The sequence below is a fragment of the Plutella xylostella genome, chromosome 30 (genome assembly GCF_932276165.1).
Source record: "Plutella xylostella chromosome 30, ilPluXylo3.1, whole genome shotgun sequence".
NCBI classification, from domain to species: domain Eukaryota; kingdom Metazoa; phylum Arthropoda; class Insecta; order Lepidoptera; family Plutellidae; genus Plutella; species Plutella xylostella.
Genome location: NC_064010.1, coordinates 1,837,068 through 1,853,644, shown reverse-complemented (window position 1 = coordinate 1,853,644; position 16,577 = coordinate 1,837,068). Strand labels below are relative to the sequence as shown.

General features: G+C 37.9%; 1 protein-coding gene across 1 annotated transcript; it reads right to left on the bottom strand.

Moving 5' to 3' along the window:
• Positions 1–748: 748 nt before the first annotated feature.
• LOC105392895 (myoblast determination protein 1 homolog) lies at positions 749–14,839 on the bottom strand. The gene is made up of 4 exons (XM_048632114.1): positions 14,347–14,839; positions 4,604–4,729; positions 1,626–1,725; positions 749–1,108 (listed from the first exon to the last, which is right to left on the bottom strand). The coding sequence occupies exons 1-4, from the start codon at positions 14,677–14,679 to the stop codon at positions 1,026–1,028; spliced, it is 642 nt and encodes a 213-aa protein (XP_048488071.1). The 5' UTR covers positions 14,680–14,839; the 3' UTR covers positions 749–1,025.
• Between the last annotated feature and the right edge of the window lie 1,738 nt (positions 14,840–16,577).

Below are 16,577 nucleotides of genomic sequence, written 5' to 3'. Positions count from 1 at the left end.
TAAGAGGCGGGGTTGAAGCCAAGCCAAGATACTCCTGCGCCAGAGACTTTATCAGTTTATCGCATTAAAGATTAGAAGTTTTTATTTTAGGATAGGCTATAACTGAATTTATTCGGGATAGTAAAAAGTCCGCCAACCCTCTCTAGGCCAGCGTGGTGGACTAGGGCTTAAAACCCTTGTTTCATTGGAGGAGACCCGTGCCCCAGCAATAAGGACGTGATGGGTCGTGATGATGATGATGATGGTAGAATAGCTAACTGAGTTTATTCGGGATAATGAATAGGGTAGGGTTCGCATAGATTGTGTGACATCAGTGACATTATGATCTCTTTCGGTTACAGTTTAAATGTAACACCCTCTGGGCAGTTACCTAGGTATGTGTATCCAAATAAAATATAGGGTGACCTCTGAGTAATAAAACTAGCCAACTACAGTGTAACTCGATTTATTTCGTAACTAAGTATTCAATATTTACAAAAGTACCTACAAATTTAATTGCTTAAAGAGTGAATAACATTTCTCTTTTTCCTATATTCTCTAAGTAAAATCTTATTATATGAGCACATATTAGTTACTTAATTATCAATAACAGCACCCTTCTTACTTGCTATCAGTAAATTAACCGTCTTACATAAGTAATATTCAACCACATAATTTTTGATTTATTATTTAGTAACTATAGATTTTAACTACCTTTTGCCCTACACTTTTGATTTTACCATCTTATTTTAATTCGACAGTTATGCAAAGCCCTTCGTCATACCTACGTGCTGAATTCCCTTAGGAAAGTTCAGATATATAATTACCCCCAAAAGTAAGCGTCCACCTTTCAGCAACGTAATCAGCATTCTGTGTATAGAAATTCACACAACTTCATCGGCATAGCCGACGCCGTTTTTCCATACATTTATGACAATCCGTTTAGCCCCATACTTATGATGCCGATAGGATGGCGCTTATCTTTATTTCAGTAAAACTTTTGGTGGTCCTGCCTAACGTTATTATAAAATATCTAACTGTCCACGTCAATGCGTGTCTTTCGTAGACAGAGCCTGGACAATACGACGTAGCCGCGCCAGGCTGTTCACTCCACAACCCGTTGATTCATCTGTAAAAGAGTGGAACTCATTATTATCTTATTCTGACCTGCAGGGTTACCACCACCGAACATTAGCAGACAACGTTGCTGCCTAAGGATTGTACCTCTCTTCACTAAAGAGCGCCATAACACTTCGCGCAGCAGATTTGTTTTTCCTAAGCTTCGGAGCACTGCGCTTAAGCCGCCGCCGGATACGTCACTAATGGACTCGTACCTTTCATGTACCTACTCCGATGATGATGATACCTACTATGACTACACCGCACTAGGCCAGCGTGGTGTACTAGGCTTAAACCTTTCTTCATTAGAAGGAGACCCGAGCCGCAACAGTGGGGACGTGATGGGTAGTGACCATTTACTTATAAGGACTGGCCCAACCGCTCAAGAAAATGGCACTCTTGCGCTGGCCCTAAAATCTCATACCTACTACTCGTATCTGTCATAATTTTAGGCAAAATTTTCTGACAGACTCAATTTTTCTTCTGAAATCATTGGTTGTGACGATCATGATGATGATGGTACTTACTATGTATAAAAGGCTTCTCTCGCTCGCTGCCAAGGTGTTCGCGGCGCGGGCGGCTCTCCGGCACCGGCTCCACATAGCTCTTGCACGACTCTGTGTCCATCTGGCGGGAAAATAAGGAACTTTCAGTCATGTTAGAGTTATAAAAACTACCTAATATCTATGCCTGGTATATAAGCTTCTAATTTACGCTGACTGGCTGCAAACGCCCGCCGGCTAAATGGTGTGACAACTTGCGAAAGATGCGGTAAGCTATAGATCGCATTAAGTGGCGTGCTTTACGTTCAGCAGTGGACTGCTATAGGCTGATGATGATGATTGCTAACTTGTCATATGCCATCCCTATTTACGCAGGCCTTAATCATCATTCTTAATCTATTGTAGGTACCTGAGGACGGTAAAGTATAATAAAGGTGCAAGTTAGCGGCGGGCGACGCCGACGTAACTGCGATAAGTCATGTAGTAAGTTTCATTGTGAGACCACTGGGTATGCTAACGTCACTGATAAAATTCCACCCTATTACTTACCTACTAACCATGCAAACCCTTAAAATAATAACAAAATGCTAAGAGTTAGAACTCCCGACTTCGCATAAAAAACTACCAGCCCAAACAAAATCAAAACATATCCACAACCTATCTTGACATATCCGCAGACGCAACATAGAAGGGCACTCAATCCATTCCATTTGTACATGCCCTGCCTCCCGCATTCCCCCTAAACAGGGCGAGTAAGGGGAAGCCGGCCGACGTTGCATCGCTCAATGGATGGAAAGTCTAATTTTAATCGGAACAGCGCATGTAGCGATAAATAATATGGGGACATTTATTAATGAGAATTTAACCTCGCGACTGTCGAGCTCTCTACACTCAAGTTTGTTTAGTGATAGCGACATCTAGCGACGGAATTAGACTTGTTTAGGAGATGGAATTGTGAATATCGATTCGGGTTTGGAGAAATCAGTTGGATGGAAAGCATTCCATATGACAAGTACTTAATCTCCAAAGCCACCCAATGGCAAATAATTTATTTCCTTCACATTACAGTTAGGTACCTACTGTGCTATTTACCTAATTTAAAAGTAAGTAGAGCTTTCACAACATCTTTTGGAATATCGAAATATAAAAATGAGTGTAGCTCCATTTCGGAAAGGCGTGGTTGAAAGGAACACCAAAATGCCCTAGGGGATAGACTACTAACAAATAAGAAAACAAGTTTACTTATAAGAACAAGAAAATAAAACTGGGCATTATTTTCTAAATTTAAATTTTCCAAACCTGCAATACAAACTTCCGGTACCTCCATTATAGGTACTTAATGTAAGTTTTAAGTAATATGAAGTATAACCGTTAATTTAGTACCTAATAGGTAGGCTATTCTTAAATTTATTGCAAATTAAAAGCCCCATACTACAAAACAGTTACGCCTATCCATCATACTAAGTTTTATTTACTCCATTTAATCCCAACAGACGGTCGCCATTTTGTTTTATTAATAATACCAATATGTCTGAGCTATTTCCGGACATCAGATCCGTCACTCGTGTCAGTTTAGTTTTGATTCGCATCTCAGAACAAGGATTTTGTTTTGCCTATTTGCAACAGCCCGCGTTCCATATGTTTGCAACTCTAAGATGTAGTTTCACCATAGTCTGTTCTTCTTCTTATCGTGTCGACGAAAAACCAACAAAGTCGCTAAATAATACATGCCCAGAACTGGGCCACTGATACTGCACCGCTGGTAGCGGTCATGAGCTCTTCCCGCGTACAGGTGTAGGGACACGCGGGGCATGAAGTGAGGTGCACATAGTCTGTTAGATCATTAACACTCCTGTTACATTGTAAGTGTTACATAGGTACTAATCCATGTTACATTCTATAATAAAATTATACACGCCACGTCCATCTTAAATTCTTGACAGATGTGTCAAAAATCAACAACTAACTAATCCCTTGTTATAATCTAACAGCGGTGTTTATGGTGTAACAATGTATGGTGAAACTAGGCCAAAGTTTATTCTATTATCGTATACCTCGCTACCAGTTTGTGACAGTTTGTATCGAAGTGTTCATCATCAGTACCTACGTATCTAATCGTCCTAATCGTAATACCTACCTACTGCTGGACACAGGCCTCCTACAGATCCTCCTCCTGCTAGGTAGAGTTGGTCAATGACCAGAGGCGGTATCATAATGTTTATAAAAATCGTCTTCAACCAGCCAAGGCAGTCAATACCTACTGTCTAATACTTTCAGCATGGTCACAAACCATGGTTACTTCAGCCCTATGGTGTTTGTCACCAAAAAGCTAAGAAGAAGAACTAGTCCCACGCTTCGTATTGCCTATTTGTGGTATCTCTACACAATACTCGTCTACACGTAAAATTTAAAGTAAGCGACTCTTCATGCGATAGCAGTTATGCCGCCGTTAGATGTGATCCTTTTGTAAGGTTATTACTGGATTATTAGCTGCAGAATGGTTTTAGTGCTGTTTTACGGTCGGCGCATCGTAAATATGTCGTTATCCTCATAATGTCGTCGGCTTGTTAAGAGTTGTATCAGAAAGTGTAACTGCTTCTCTATAATATCATTATAACTAGTAGAAAGGAAGGTGCGTAATTGCGTATGTATAATAACTTGTATGATTATGTTGTCATTATACAGGTTATACCTAAAAGTGGTATACTAAGCCAAAACGAGGGTGGCTCATCTCGCCATTCTGAGCAACTTCTTCTAAACATCTTTGGCCGCTTTTCGATCAGCCGCCACATTATAGTTTCGTTAACAAGTACAAGCAGGCCTTCAGCATATCTAGCACGGCACGCAAGACGCGCACGACGAGACGTGACATAAGAGTTCCAGCGTCAACGAGAGCGTTGTCGACAGAAATATTTTATCACTACTTGCACGTCTTTTGACCTTGCATCTAGTCGTGTGTTTCTTGGGCCCCGTGCTAGGTATGCAGTCACACAGGTACTCACAGCGGTCCGCAGCGCCGCCTGCAATCGCTCGATGTGCTGTATAGCGGCTCGCAGGATCTCCAGCTTGGGCAGGCGGCCGCTGCCGGCGCGAGCTCGGACACGAAGTTCGTCGAATGCTGCGTTCACCTGGGGAAATATTGCTATTGTTAAGGTGGGTGGGTATCGATACTCTAGAGACAAAATCAGGTCCAGCCATTCTCTCAGGCTAGCTCAGGCTGAGGCTGTTTGCTTCAAGTTGACGCTGCTTGAAGAGGCACGTTGTGGTCAGCTCGGGGCGAATCGCCTAAGCTTGATGCGCAACGTGTGCACGTTCACCTTCTCCATCAATAACTTACACTTCCCATACAGAAGAACACATTTAAAAAAAAAAAATGCGTTTTTTTTTTGTTTTGGATTTTGGAGTAAGTAGTTTAATAGCGTGTTTTTTTAAAGAAATCTACAAGAATGAATAGTCTCTCTAATAATTAATGTAAGAATTTCATGTTTTTTGAAATATGATTTATAACTATCAGTAACAGTAACTACAATATTTGCTAGGTACCTACCTATATGTGACAAATGATACCAAATAAGTGATGATAGGCCGGTTCAGTGGTTCTATAGATAAATCATTTGTTTGAATGGCCAGGCTGGGCTAACTTGTGCCAAGTTTGTTCAGTGAATCGTTGCCGTTGTAAAGAAATATGGTTTTAATCCCTGACTTAGATAGAGCAGTGTTAAACGTTTTTTTAACACTTATTCACAGAGGATATCCTGTAAGCCTAGCACTAAGCTAGCACAATAAGTTCAGTATTCACCTAAAGTACCTCATCATCATCATCAGGCCTCTCCCAAGGAGCGCGACAACACTCGGTCCTCGGCCTTCCTCATCCAACCACTACCGCCTAAGGTCGCCAGTCCAGTAGTCCTAAAGTACCTATTGTTGAGGAATCCGATTATTTCCAAATAAATATCCCGTGTATGTCTGATTAAATAATAAGGGCTCAACATCCTTATTATAAAACGAATACTAAACATAGTTCTGGTCTAAGCCCGACTTTAGGCTAATTTGGTATGAAATGTTTAGACTATAACTGGGTCTATACTAACCCTCAATTTCATAGACCGTGTAGTAAATTTACAACAAGATTAAAATTGACTTCGAAACACACGAGTTTCGACTCTTTACGTTCGTCAAAAAGTAGAAATTTGTATATTTGGTACTTACAACGATAATTTAAAAGCTATTGTAAAGTGTCAAAAAGCTCTATGAATTTGGGGGTTATTTATTTATTTATTTATGAAGCATGGAAAACCAACAGCATGGAATTATAGAACTAGGAATAGTTAAATTAATAGTAACAAACATGCCAGTTAAAGGTTTTCACATATAGAAACCTTATAATTTACTTAAAATTTACGATTAGCATCACAGTGAGCTAACAAATTTATTAATAATGTGGTCCTTAATTGAGTTATAACTACTTTAAAATAGATCAACACCGGTATTGCTACATAGACGGTTGTATGTTTCGGCAGCTCTAATCACAAAAGTGTTATGTCTATAATTGCTATTTGAGCGAGGGATGGAAAGGAGGGGCCGAGAGCGGGTCCTCCTGGTTGGGATCCGCAAGCCGAGTTTGTTAAGTAAGTCTGGGCAGTCGACTTGGCCACGAAAGGTTTTCACCAGAAAAATTACATCATTTATGTCTCTACGTAATTTGAGAGGTAGAAGATGCAATTTGACACATCGTTTGTTGTAGTCCATACTTGGGAGTTTGAATTTGAAACCTAGTTAGGTTAGTATACTATCTTTAGTCTAAGTTTAATAAGGAGGAAGCGGTTCTAAACCATCCGATTCCCCGATAGTATTTACGAAAGGCAATAAACTCCTTGATGAATAAGTGACTTTTGAAAGGCCGTCTCGAGCAGTCCCCCGGGACATTCAGTAGCAAAAAGAAGAAACGTTTAAGTGATATTTGTATGGAGGTAGGAAGCGACTGCAAGCAGCATCCTACGGTCCATATATTTAACATAAGTATACCTACATATGTCGCAGTCAGTCATCGGGTTGAATCTCCCTTTTGATTGAATCACTAGCTCGTTAATTGAATGACGCTATTCAATTGTATGACTAGGCCGAACGTAAGTTGGTAATTTTCTGATGCGCTGTTAAATGCACTTCATTGTCACTGGAACTTTATCATTGCTCGTGAGTGTAACTTCTTACCTAATAATTAAAACTAGTTAGGTACATGTACATGTACAATATCTAAAGTGGTTTATTTATATTGAGTACTTACTTAAGTAAAATAAAATTATCCCCAAGCCATTCCTCCCTCAATGTCACAGTTTAAATTTAGAAAGAACTGTCACCGATAAACCGTCGAAATTATGCGCGTCTTAATTTCACATAACAATAAATAACAACATTCAAACGAAACGTTGTATTTTTACGACATGTACCATTTTGTTTTTGAAGTTAAATATTATGATAGTAGCGAAATAAATCTGTCAAAAATCATGTTTGTGACTAGGGATGCCCGATCTTTCGATTCACGACATCGACAATACGATCTAGCGATTTTTTGATTCGATTCAATGCTTACTGTCTTATTTTTTTTTTAAATATAACGATCTTTCGATATCGATTTAAAGCAATACGATTTATATCAAGAATCTATTTACTTAATACTTTTTTATGATACGATCTTCCAAGATGGATTTAATCGATTCAAAGCCATACGATCTAGATCGAGAATTCACGGTGTTACGATCCATTACGATCCAAAAGATCGATTCAAGCCAGAAAATTGGGCATCCCTATTTGTGACGATTTTGGATGACCGTGGATGCGACTTTTGTGTAAGAAAATAACATTTGTTGGGTTGACTTTACAGTTGTTTTTAGCGTTTCGATCTCTTGCTAAGTCCAGTGTTTAAAATTAGCTAAGCTTATTAGATCCAGGCAATTGGGATTAAGCGACCCAATTTACTCTTTCTTTAGATGTATTTTAGGGTTCTTCAGATATTTTCTTGTTAATCTTTTTACGTGTTTTTTGCAATGTTTAATGACTATTAATTTATTTATGTTAGGGAAACATACTTACTAATAAATTTATGGATGAATAATGAATTTTAATAACACATATGTATTACCTAGGCTATTAAGTATATTTATTTCCACACATTGTGACACAGCCTGAAGGGCTAGTACGGGGCGCATTTAAGACGTGACAAAAGTTCCCCGTCGTGCTCGCTCTTGAGTTTGCGCGATGCAAAACTTTTGTAACGATTTTTTTCAAGATTTTATAGCTCCTTAAGTGCTCGGTTCTTGGATGTGTTGTGTGACATCTCAAACCTGCCTGCCAAGCGTGGAGATTATGGAAATAACTGTCTTTGCAATCTTAGAGGAGATTAACAGCCAGTATAAAAATCTGTTGTACTAGCGGACTAGGCCACTCCCTCCTAAGCAGCGCCACAACACTCTGTCCTCAACCATCCTCATCCAGCCACTACCGGCTATTTCTCAAGGTCATCTACCCTATTTAAGCTTAATGAAACGTAATAAGTAGTGTACGGAACCATTAATATAAAAATCATTTTTTTCACCGAATTCCTGAAACCGGAAATCACGAATAAATAACGACTGTTCGAATACATGTGCGGATATTTCAAAACGGATGAAAAAAATGCGACAGTATTTTTCTATTCAACTCAGTGTTTTGTTTGAGCTTTGATGATGTTTTCTTTGAGTTGGAACGCGGATATATAAAATTGCTATATTTCACGCCGACATTTTATTTTATTTTGAAACAATGTGAAAGTATTTACACTTTAAATAAATCACGAATATTTTTAACCACCGAGCGAAAAAGATTGGTGTTATCAGTTTTTCTGTGATGATGTGTAAAGACACCCGTTCCCACCAGCAGTGCCATTGCTATATTATGTAAGTACCTACATTGATCAAGGAATATGATTGGTGGATATCAAACGCATCCATAGCAACGTAGCATAGCACATCACAGGTGGAACAGCACCCTTATGGTGGCCTTACAAGGTATTGTTTTTCACCGAACATTATGGGTCTTACCACAAAAACTTTGGCAGTATTTAATAGGTGTTTAGCGCTGTCAAACACCTACAAAATATGTCAAATTTCGTTTGAAACACTTATTAAAAAGTTTGTAAAGTTTTTTGTGGTAGTACCTACCTACCTACAGTATCTTTTCAATTTAGCGCGACGTGACGTGCCCGGAATAACGACTCAGGAGCCGTGACAAAAGTCCTTAGGGAAGTAGCACATTACACATCGGTGTTACGTTAAAAATTCCCTCATTTGGAGGACGAAGTATTATTTAATGAATTCTTAAGTGTTTGAGCTACGGCAGGGTACAAAGTCAAAGTCAAAGTTTTTTTTTTTTCAAAGTACCTACACTACAGCTTAACTAAGTATACCTAGTCAAACGGAAGTGGATACTTACTCAAAGACCGTAGTTTAATCGACCTTATACATTAGGTTTATCCTGTAAGATAATATAAGTAGTTAAATAAATAAAAAATATATTTAATTAAGCAAATTTAAAAGCCATTATTAATCGGTATTTTATTTTTAAAATGCAGGTAAGTAAATAATTGATAATGATAAAAAGTCTTTTCAAAATTGGACTCTTCATTTTCATGACTTTATAGTTGGACTGTAAGTGACAATAATCATAATTATAGTGCCACAAACTTATCTGTTCCGGTGAGAGCTCACGTAAATGTCTAATATTACTTGATTCTATAAGATTTTAAGTTAGCCTCTAGTGGTAATTCACCCTTGCGGTTTTAATAAACCCATCTAATCTATATGAATATATAATTCATAGGTAAGTTATGAGATATGGATAAATTTAGTTCGCTCGCCCCGAACAGATCAGTTTGTCGCACTGTAGGTAATGTTTTTGACACCCCATTTTACTATGTTTTTCAGTATTTACCTGTAAAACAAATATAGCTACCAATCTTGCGGTTGATTTACACGGCAGCAATTAATGGACATAGTAGGTAAAAATGTCTAGATTGTCTAGTTTTAAAAAAAACCCTTATTCTGTATAAATTTGTCAGTACTTGCCAATTTTTTTTATTGTTTCGGAAAGTAAGGCGTACCAAAATTTAATGTACTTCAATATTACGGTAGCTTTTTCTGAGGAGTAACTGGTACTATGTCACTGTAACATTATCAATGCTCGCGAATGCACATAACTAAATAGATCTAGGGGGGTCTCTCTATATACCGAAAAACTAAGGCCTGGGTCTCCTATTTACGCCGTAGTTCGCGTCCAGCGTCACGCCGTAGGCCGCGTCACGATGCTCACTATAGAAACGTACTGATGCGGTCTCCCTCACACGCCGACGTTGGCGCGTAGACGCCGTAGGTAGGCCGTAGGACGTTGATCGAAACGTTTACGTCAAAGTCGGACGCCGCATAGAGCATAAAATAGGAGACCCAGGCCTAAGATTCGAAGCGCTGTTGCGGGAGACACGGCTCTATCTGAAGGGCTAGCACGGGGCGCATTGAAGACGTGACAAAAGTTCTCCATCGCGCTCGCTCTTGAGGCTGTGCGATGTGAGTGAGCCCGATGCAAAACTTTTGTCACGTATTAATTGCGCCTCGTGTTAGCCCTTGTGGTTGTTTTGCGTGCCTATTATAGACGACCGAATGGCGTAGTGGTTAGTGGCCCTGACTGCTATGTCGAAGGTCCCGGATTCGATTCCCGGCTGGGGCAGATATTTGTTTAAAGACCGATATTTGTACTTACTCAGGTCTTGCGTGTTGATATTTATATTGAGTATCTATCTATCTATGTATTTGTGTAGATATATCAGCTGTCCGACACCCATAACACAGGTTCTGCCTAGCTTGGGGTCGGATGGCCGTGTGCAGGATGTCCCCACATATTTATTTATTGCACGACAGCTCTCGTTCGTTTGTTTTTCGTCAGTATAGAGTGACCCCCGCCCCGATGTATCCCGGACGCGTCGATATAATCTGTAAATCCCTGGAACGTGACTTCTGTAATTAGACTGACAGGGGATTTCAGGGATTTCTTTTGGTAGCTTTTCTTATAAACATCTTGATTTTACAGTAGGTAGGTTTAGTTTGACAAGACTTCACAAGAGGTTACACACTTACCCCCTTATTCATAGAGAAGTTACAGAACATTTTAACTAATAAACTGTTTTGTCCCTCTCCTACAAAGAGCAATTTGTTCTTTGACGGAGAGGGACAAAACAGTTTATTAGTTAAAACGTATTGTAACTTTTCTATGAATAAGGGGGTTATAATTATAAACTCCTTTTGGTAGCTTTTCTTATAAACATCTTGATTTTACAGTAGGTAGGTTTAGTTTGACAAGACTTCACAAGAGGTCACACACTTATAAAATCGCGGGCAATAAAAAAAAGTTCCGTTTACAAAATGCTGACACCAAAAGGCACAATTTTTTAATAACAATTTAGGTACATAAGTACCTACTTAAAATTTAACAATACTATAGTTTTTAGTTGGTAATAGTTATTCTGATCCGCTGATAAATGTACTGTTTATAAATACTTATTAGTTAGTACCTTCTTCAATATTGTATAGTGCCACAAACTTATCTGTTCCGGTGACAGCTCACGTAAATGTGTAATATTTCTTCATTCTATAAGATTTGAAGTTTGCCAGTAGTAGTAATTCGCTCTTGTGGTTTGAATAAACCCATCTAATTTATATCAATATATAATTCATTAGTAAATAATGAGCTATGGATCAATTTAGTTCGCTCTCACCGGAACAGATAAGTTTGTGGCACTTTAGACGGCATCAGTCAAGTAACTTTTTCATTGTTCGCGAGTGTGTACGTGTATTTACCACGTGTGTTTTTGCAACTCTGTTATTTAAGCTTAAAGTAAGTGTATACCATAAGCCGAAAGGAGGTTAGTCTGAATCACTTTTGTACTTAATTAGGATGTAAATTTAATATGAATAATTTCTAAAATACAGATATTAGTTCTCCGGTCATGGATGTGCCCGTAAAATGGCAATAGGCCCGCCCCCTATTACATTGGGACTAACATAACACTCTGGCGAAAAGTGGGTGCAGCAATGCACCTCTGCCTACCCCGCGAGTACATTAGTAGAAGGCGTGAGTGCTCAAAACGTCACAGGAATAATCTTAGCTGAAACGATGTATAGAGGCTGCGCATTTCGCTGCTTCTCAGGTAAGACGAGGTATCTAGGGCACAGTGCAGGGTACCTAGACCTACCTAGTGCTCCCGTGAGGCTGAAACTTCAATCGCCTAAAAGCCGGTGGCGATGTCTAGTGTCTGAAGCAGGGGCAATGTATTATTACTTACTAAGTTACTAGGATCTGTATTTGTAAGTAGGTACTTATCTAGCTTAGAAAATGTTTGATAAGTCAGCGCAAATTTACCATAGTTGCATTTTGTATGAAATCCACCAATCTTAAAATAAACTTAATAAACTTAGTCTCCAGAATCTCAGGAAAACCTTAATTTGCCGGAACAAAAACGCACGCGATTATTATCTTAATAATCAGATTTAGCCTGCCCGCGACGTGTACCTAGATAACGTTTTTTAAAAAAATGAATACCTATACAGGGTGTTGCAAAAAGGGTATACTAAGCCGAAACCTACATGTGCAGCATGGTATATCTAAGCCTGAAACTGAAATCAGAATTTGAAAATTCGCGAAAAAATAATCATTTTCCATAGAAACTTTGTTGGTCACGTGACTTTTTACTTACTATGGAAAATTAATTTTTTTCCGCGAATTTCCAAATTCTGATTTCAGTTTTGGGCTTAGATATACCATGCTGCACATGTAGGTTTCGGCTTAGTATACCAATTTTGCAACACCCTGTATACCTACATGCAGTATACATAATTGCTGGACTGTAATCCCCGAAGGGGTAGTCAGAGGTGACTCGCAAGCGAGCCACCCGTTTTTCGATGTAAGTAAATTTGTAAGCTCGCAAGCCGTAAGTATCGCCGATTTTGTTGAGCATTATGCACTGAGGGTAGGACCCATAACAATTTTCACAAGACTTCGAGATCGACGCAAACAGAATGATTAAAAAAATTGTACTTAATACTTAGTAAGTATGCCAACACAAGACTCAAAAGTCAAGTATTTTATTATGAAAAATTCGTGAGCATACTCTTTTTGTGAGAAGAAGGTAAGTACATTAGTACTTATAATTATTATACTTACCAGAATGAGAACCTAATCAAGTAATTACGGAACTAGTTACTTAACCTAATATGGCAGTTAGTGCATTCCCTAGTTCGAGATCGACGCAAACAGAATGATGTTAAAAAAATTGTACTTAATACTTAGTATGCCAACACAAGACTCAAAAGTCAAGAAATCATTCTTAAAAATTTTATTTTGAAAAATTCGTGAGCATACTCTTTTTCTGAGAAGAAGGTAAGTACATTAGTACTTATATTATAAGTACTTACCAGAATGAGAACCTAATCAAGTAATTACGGAACTAGGTACATACTTAACCTAATATGGCAGTTAGTGCATTCCCTAGTTATATTAACTTCCTAAGTGGGTTGGCTGGCAGTTTGATCTACTTCCTAGTTTTGATGCTGTAACCTACCTATATAATGTACCTATGTATCTACAGGGTGCAAAATATATACAGATTGGGAATCTAGAGAAGTTTAATTAGTTGTTGCTAAACTGAAGGAAAACTGTTTCAGGGAAGTGCCTGAAAGAGGTATTTAGAGCGATAATGTTTCCTTTTATACCACCTTAACTTAGATAGATAGATAGATAGATAATTCTTTATTGCACACAAACACAGAAATTACAATAGAATATGCACAACATAGACGGTACAAATGGCGGCCTTATTACTAAGAGTAATTTCTTCCAGACTACCTCGGAGGAGAGAAATTATACAAAAGAAAAGGGGAAAGTGGAAAAAATTACAAACATAACTTATAAAAGGAAAAATTACAATTATATAAAATGATACCTAATCTATACCTAGTAATAGGTAATATAAACTACATACAACATATATATACTTAAATATATACATACTTTTAAATATATAATATATTATAAATAAATATTATTCTGGCAAAGATAATAATTTATTGTAGTGCTTATTCAGCAGGGATTTAAATGATGCTAGCGAAGGCGCAAGTCTGATATGTGTGGGTAAATCATTCCACAACAATGTGGCCTGGACAGTAAAAGATTCGCTGTAGAATTTAGTTTTATATTTATTAGTTAAAGATTGAAATAAAGGTATATAGATAGATAGATATATATAGTTGAGGAATACTTATTTTTTTAAATTTATGTTGATTTATTTCATTTTTTAAAACGGATTTTTCATTAAGAATTATATACTTGGGTAATTTTAATCTATTTAAATCCTTAAATGCAACAAAAACTTGTATAAATTAAAAATATTACCACCAAATTGAAAACAAACATAAATTGTTATCCAAGGGGTACCTACACCCGAGGTAAACCCTACACAGTGCTTTTCACAAAACCTTTATTAAGTAAGTATAAGGTAAATAAGTAAGTACCAATAATATCAATCATCAAGGCTTTTACTTGAATTCATCATCATTTATTCGCATTTTCAAAGCAAGAAAACAATTTACTCCGGGCAAGAAAAGAGCCATTTTCCTGACTCTTTACAGGCAAATTTCACCTACTTAAAGTAGTGATGAAAACTTACTTTTCTTAACCTCCGTCTTTCTCTGAGCGTGGCTGCTTTCCGTCGGTCCACAGCCGCGGTTTTCCTCTTGCAGGCTTTACACGCCCACGCCAGGCACCTTTTACTTGGCCCTAAAACGTGCTGCACATGACTGTCTTCCGGTTCCCTGTCGCCATCTTCGTCCGTTTCCGGCAAAACGTCAAAACGACTCTTTGTTTCGTCTTTCACTTCGCAACAATCCGCCTTTTTAATCACACTGTCCTTTTTGCGGCCAAAATCGAAGTTCACTTCTAACTTGTAGTTGTTGTTATTGTAGTTCAAGTTTGTGTCGTAGTAATTGCCACTGTAACTCATTTTTACTTGAAAATATAAATTAATTTAACCTAAAATTTTATGAAAAAGTTTTTTGACAGTTATTTTCCCGCGTAGCGCGGTTTGTTTTTTTTCGGCGGCGCCCGCCGTGACTTGGACGACACTGGGTTTCAGCCAGAGGGGTGAATCGAGTCGAGATTTACAAAATATGTCTTCTATTAATAAACTGTCTAGCATCGTGGCTGCTAGTGCTGGTGAGAGATGCCAATTTATTACTGTTTAGATTGAAATTGATGCGGGCGATATTTTTCACTGAATTTGTTGCGTCGAAAGAATCGAGACGTTTTTATGTTCATCTCTCGTTTTCGTGTGGTGAATCGATTTTTAATGTCCGGGGAAGCGACGGTCGTTAATTCTGAACCTTTTTGCGTTTGTGACTCTTTAACGTCCATGCTGATGAAGATTATTTTTGTTGGAACGACAATAAAATTATTGACGGCTGAAAATTCGAAAAAAGTAGGAAGGCGTAAATAATACGTGCACATAAATCATATGAAAATGGTGGATAGAACCAGTCACTCACGCTCTTATCGTATGTCGGTTAATGTTTCTTCTAACTAGGACTCACGAAAAGACAGCAATTTTCAGCATTTGCACTTTTATTTCTTAAAATTGTTAGGTATATTTTAATCTAGATAATTTCTCCTTTTCTTTAAAAAATAAATTAAGTAGGTATAGTTTAATAAAGTTTAGAACCCCATACTTTGTCGGCAAATTATTTTGAAGGAAACAGTTGTTTTAAAGATGACTTTTATACTATAAGTACTTACCAAACTCTAAATGTACCTATTTATTAAAATTGAATTTAAATCAAGTTGGTATTCATTGTACATAGATAGGTACACTTAGAAATCATCGGTAGGTATTAATAATTTATGTCACGGCACGGATTTGAACCAGCATCTCTGTCATGAGAAGCAATCACGTTACTAGTTTGAGCTACATCCGGACAAACAGATAATTAACTAAGTACCTACCTATCGTTTTATGAAAAAACTGCTAGGTACAAACTACAAAAATTTCTAATTATCTATGTAAGTAGTTAGTTATACAGGATGGAATTTTATTATTAGTGAATTTTCCGTTGGCAGGTCAATAACTATTATCTTATAATCCTGAAATCGTAAAAAAGGCTACAAAACAAATAATACTTACTAGCAGCCAAATACACCAAAATGTACAGACCTAACTATTCAGAAAAATGCGGACTCACTGCGCCCTATTTGGTATCAATTGAAAAAAAAAAACTTTACTTATAATTTTTCATGTGAAAAGTTGCGTGAAATAATAAGAAGGTATTATATTTCAGGGCGAAGGCCGAAGTGGCCCGATGTGTCACGGAGACTCCCGATCTAGGTACTGTTGGGCGGTTCCCAATGAACTAACATCCCTATGACGTGGAAAATACAGGATGTACGGTGGCCGGCGCCTAAAAGTATACAGGCGGAGTTTTTAAAATAGCGATCCCTGATGATGAAGGGACCAGCTACATCTGTTATAAATCCGGGGACGTGTTGTGTGTGATGTGTGTAGCAGTGGTGTTTATGTGGATGTGCTAGAGCAGCATATGAGCTTTAGATCGCTATTTTAAAAACTCCGCCTGTATACTTTGAGGCGCAGGCCACCGTACTTACTTAAAAGGTAATCGGACCAAACAGATTTTTTATAAACGCTCCACACATCAGACGGCATCGGCAATCCGATCAAATGGACGCACTTTGTGTAAATTATATGTACACATAAAATCTACCGATCAAACTGAATAACTTTCCTCAAGACAGTAAGTAATCCTCTTTCTTCTCTCTCGCAAACAAAAATGCACAGAAGGTAGGTATGCAATTTTACACATTTTACAAAAGGTTTATTAGCGAGGGTATGTA

Excerpts from the sequence above, each read along its gene's own strand:
- LOC105392895 (XM_048632114.1), bottom strand. The coding sequence starts at position 14,679 with ATGAGTTACAGTGGCAATTACTACGACACAAACTTGAACTACAATAAC. Across the intron at positions 4,730-14,346 it reads AAAGACGGAGGTTAAGAAAA|GTGAACGCAGCATTCGACGA; the intron begins GTAAGTTTTCAT and ends ATATTTCCCCAG. Across the intron at positions 1,726-4,603 it reads AGGCGGCGCTGCGGACCGCT|ATGGACACAGAGTCGTGCAA; the intron begins GTGAGTACCTGT and ends TTTTCCCGCCAG.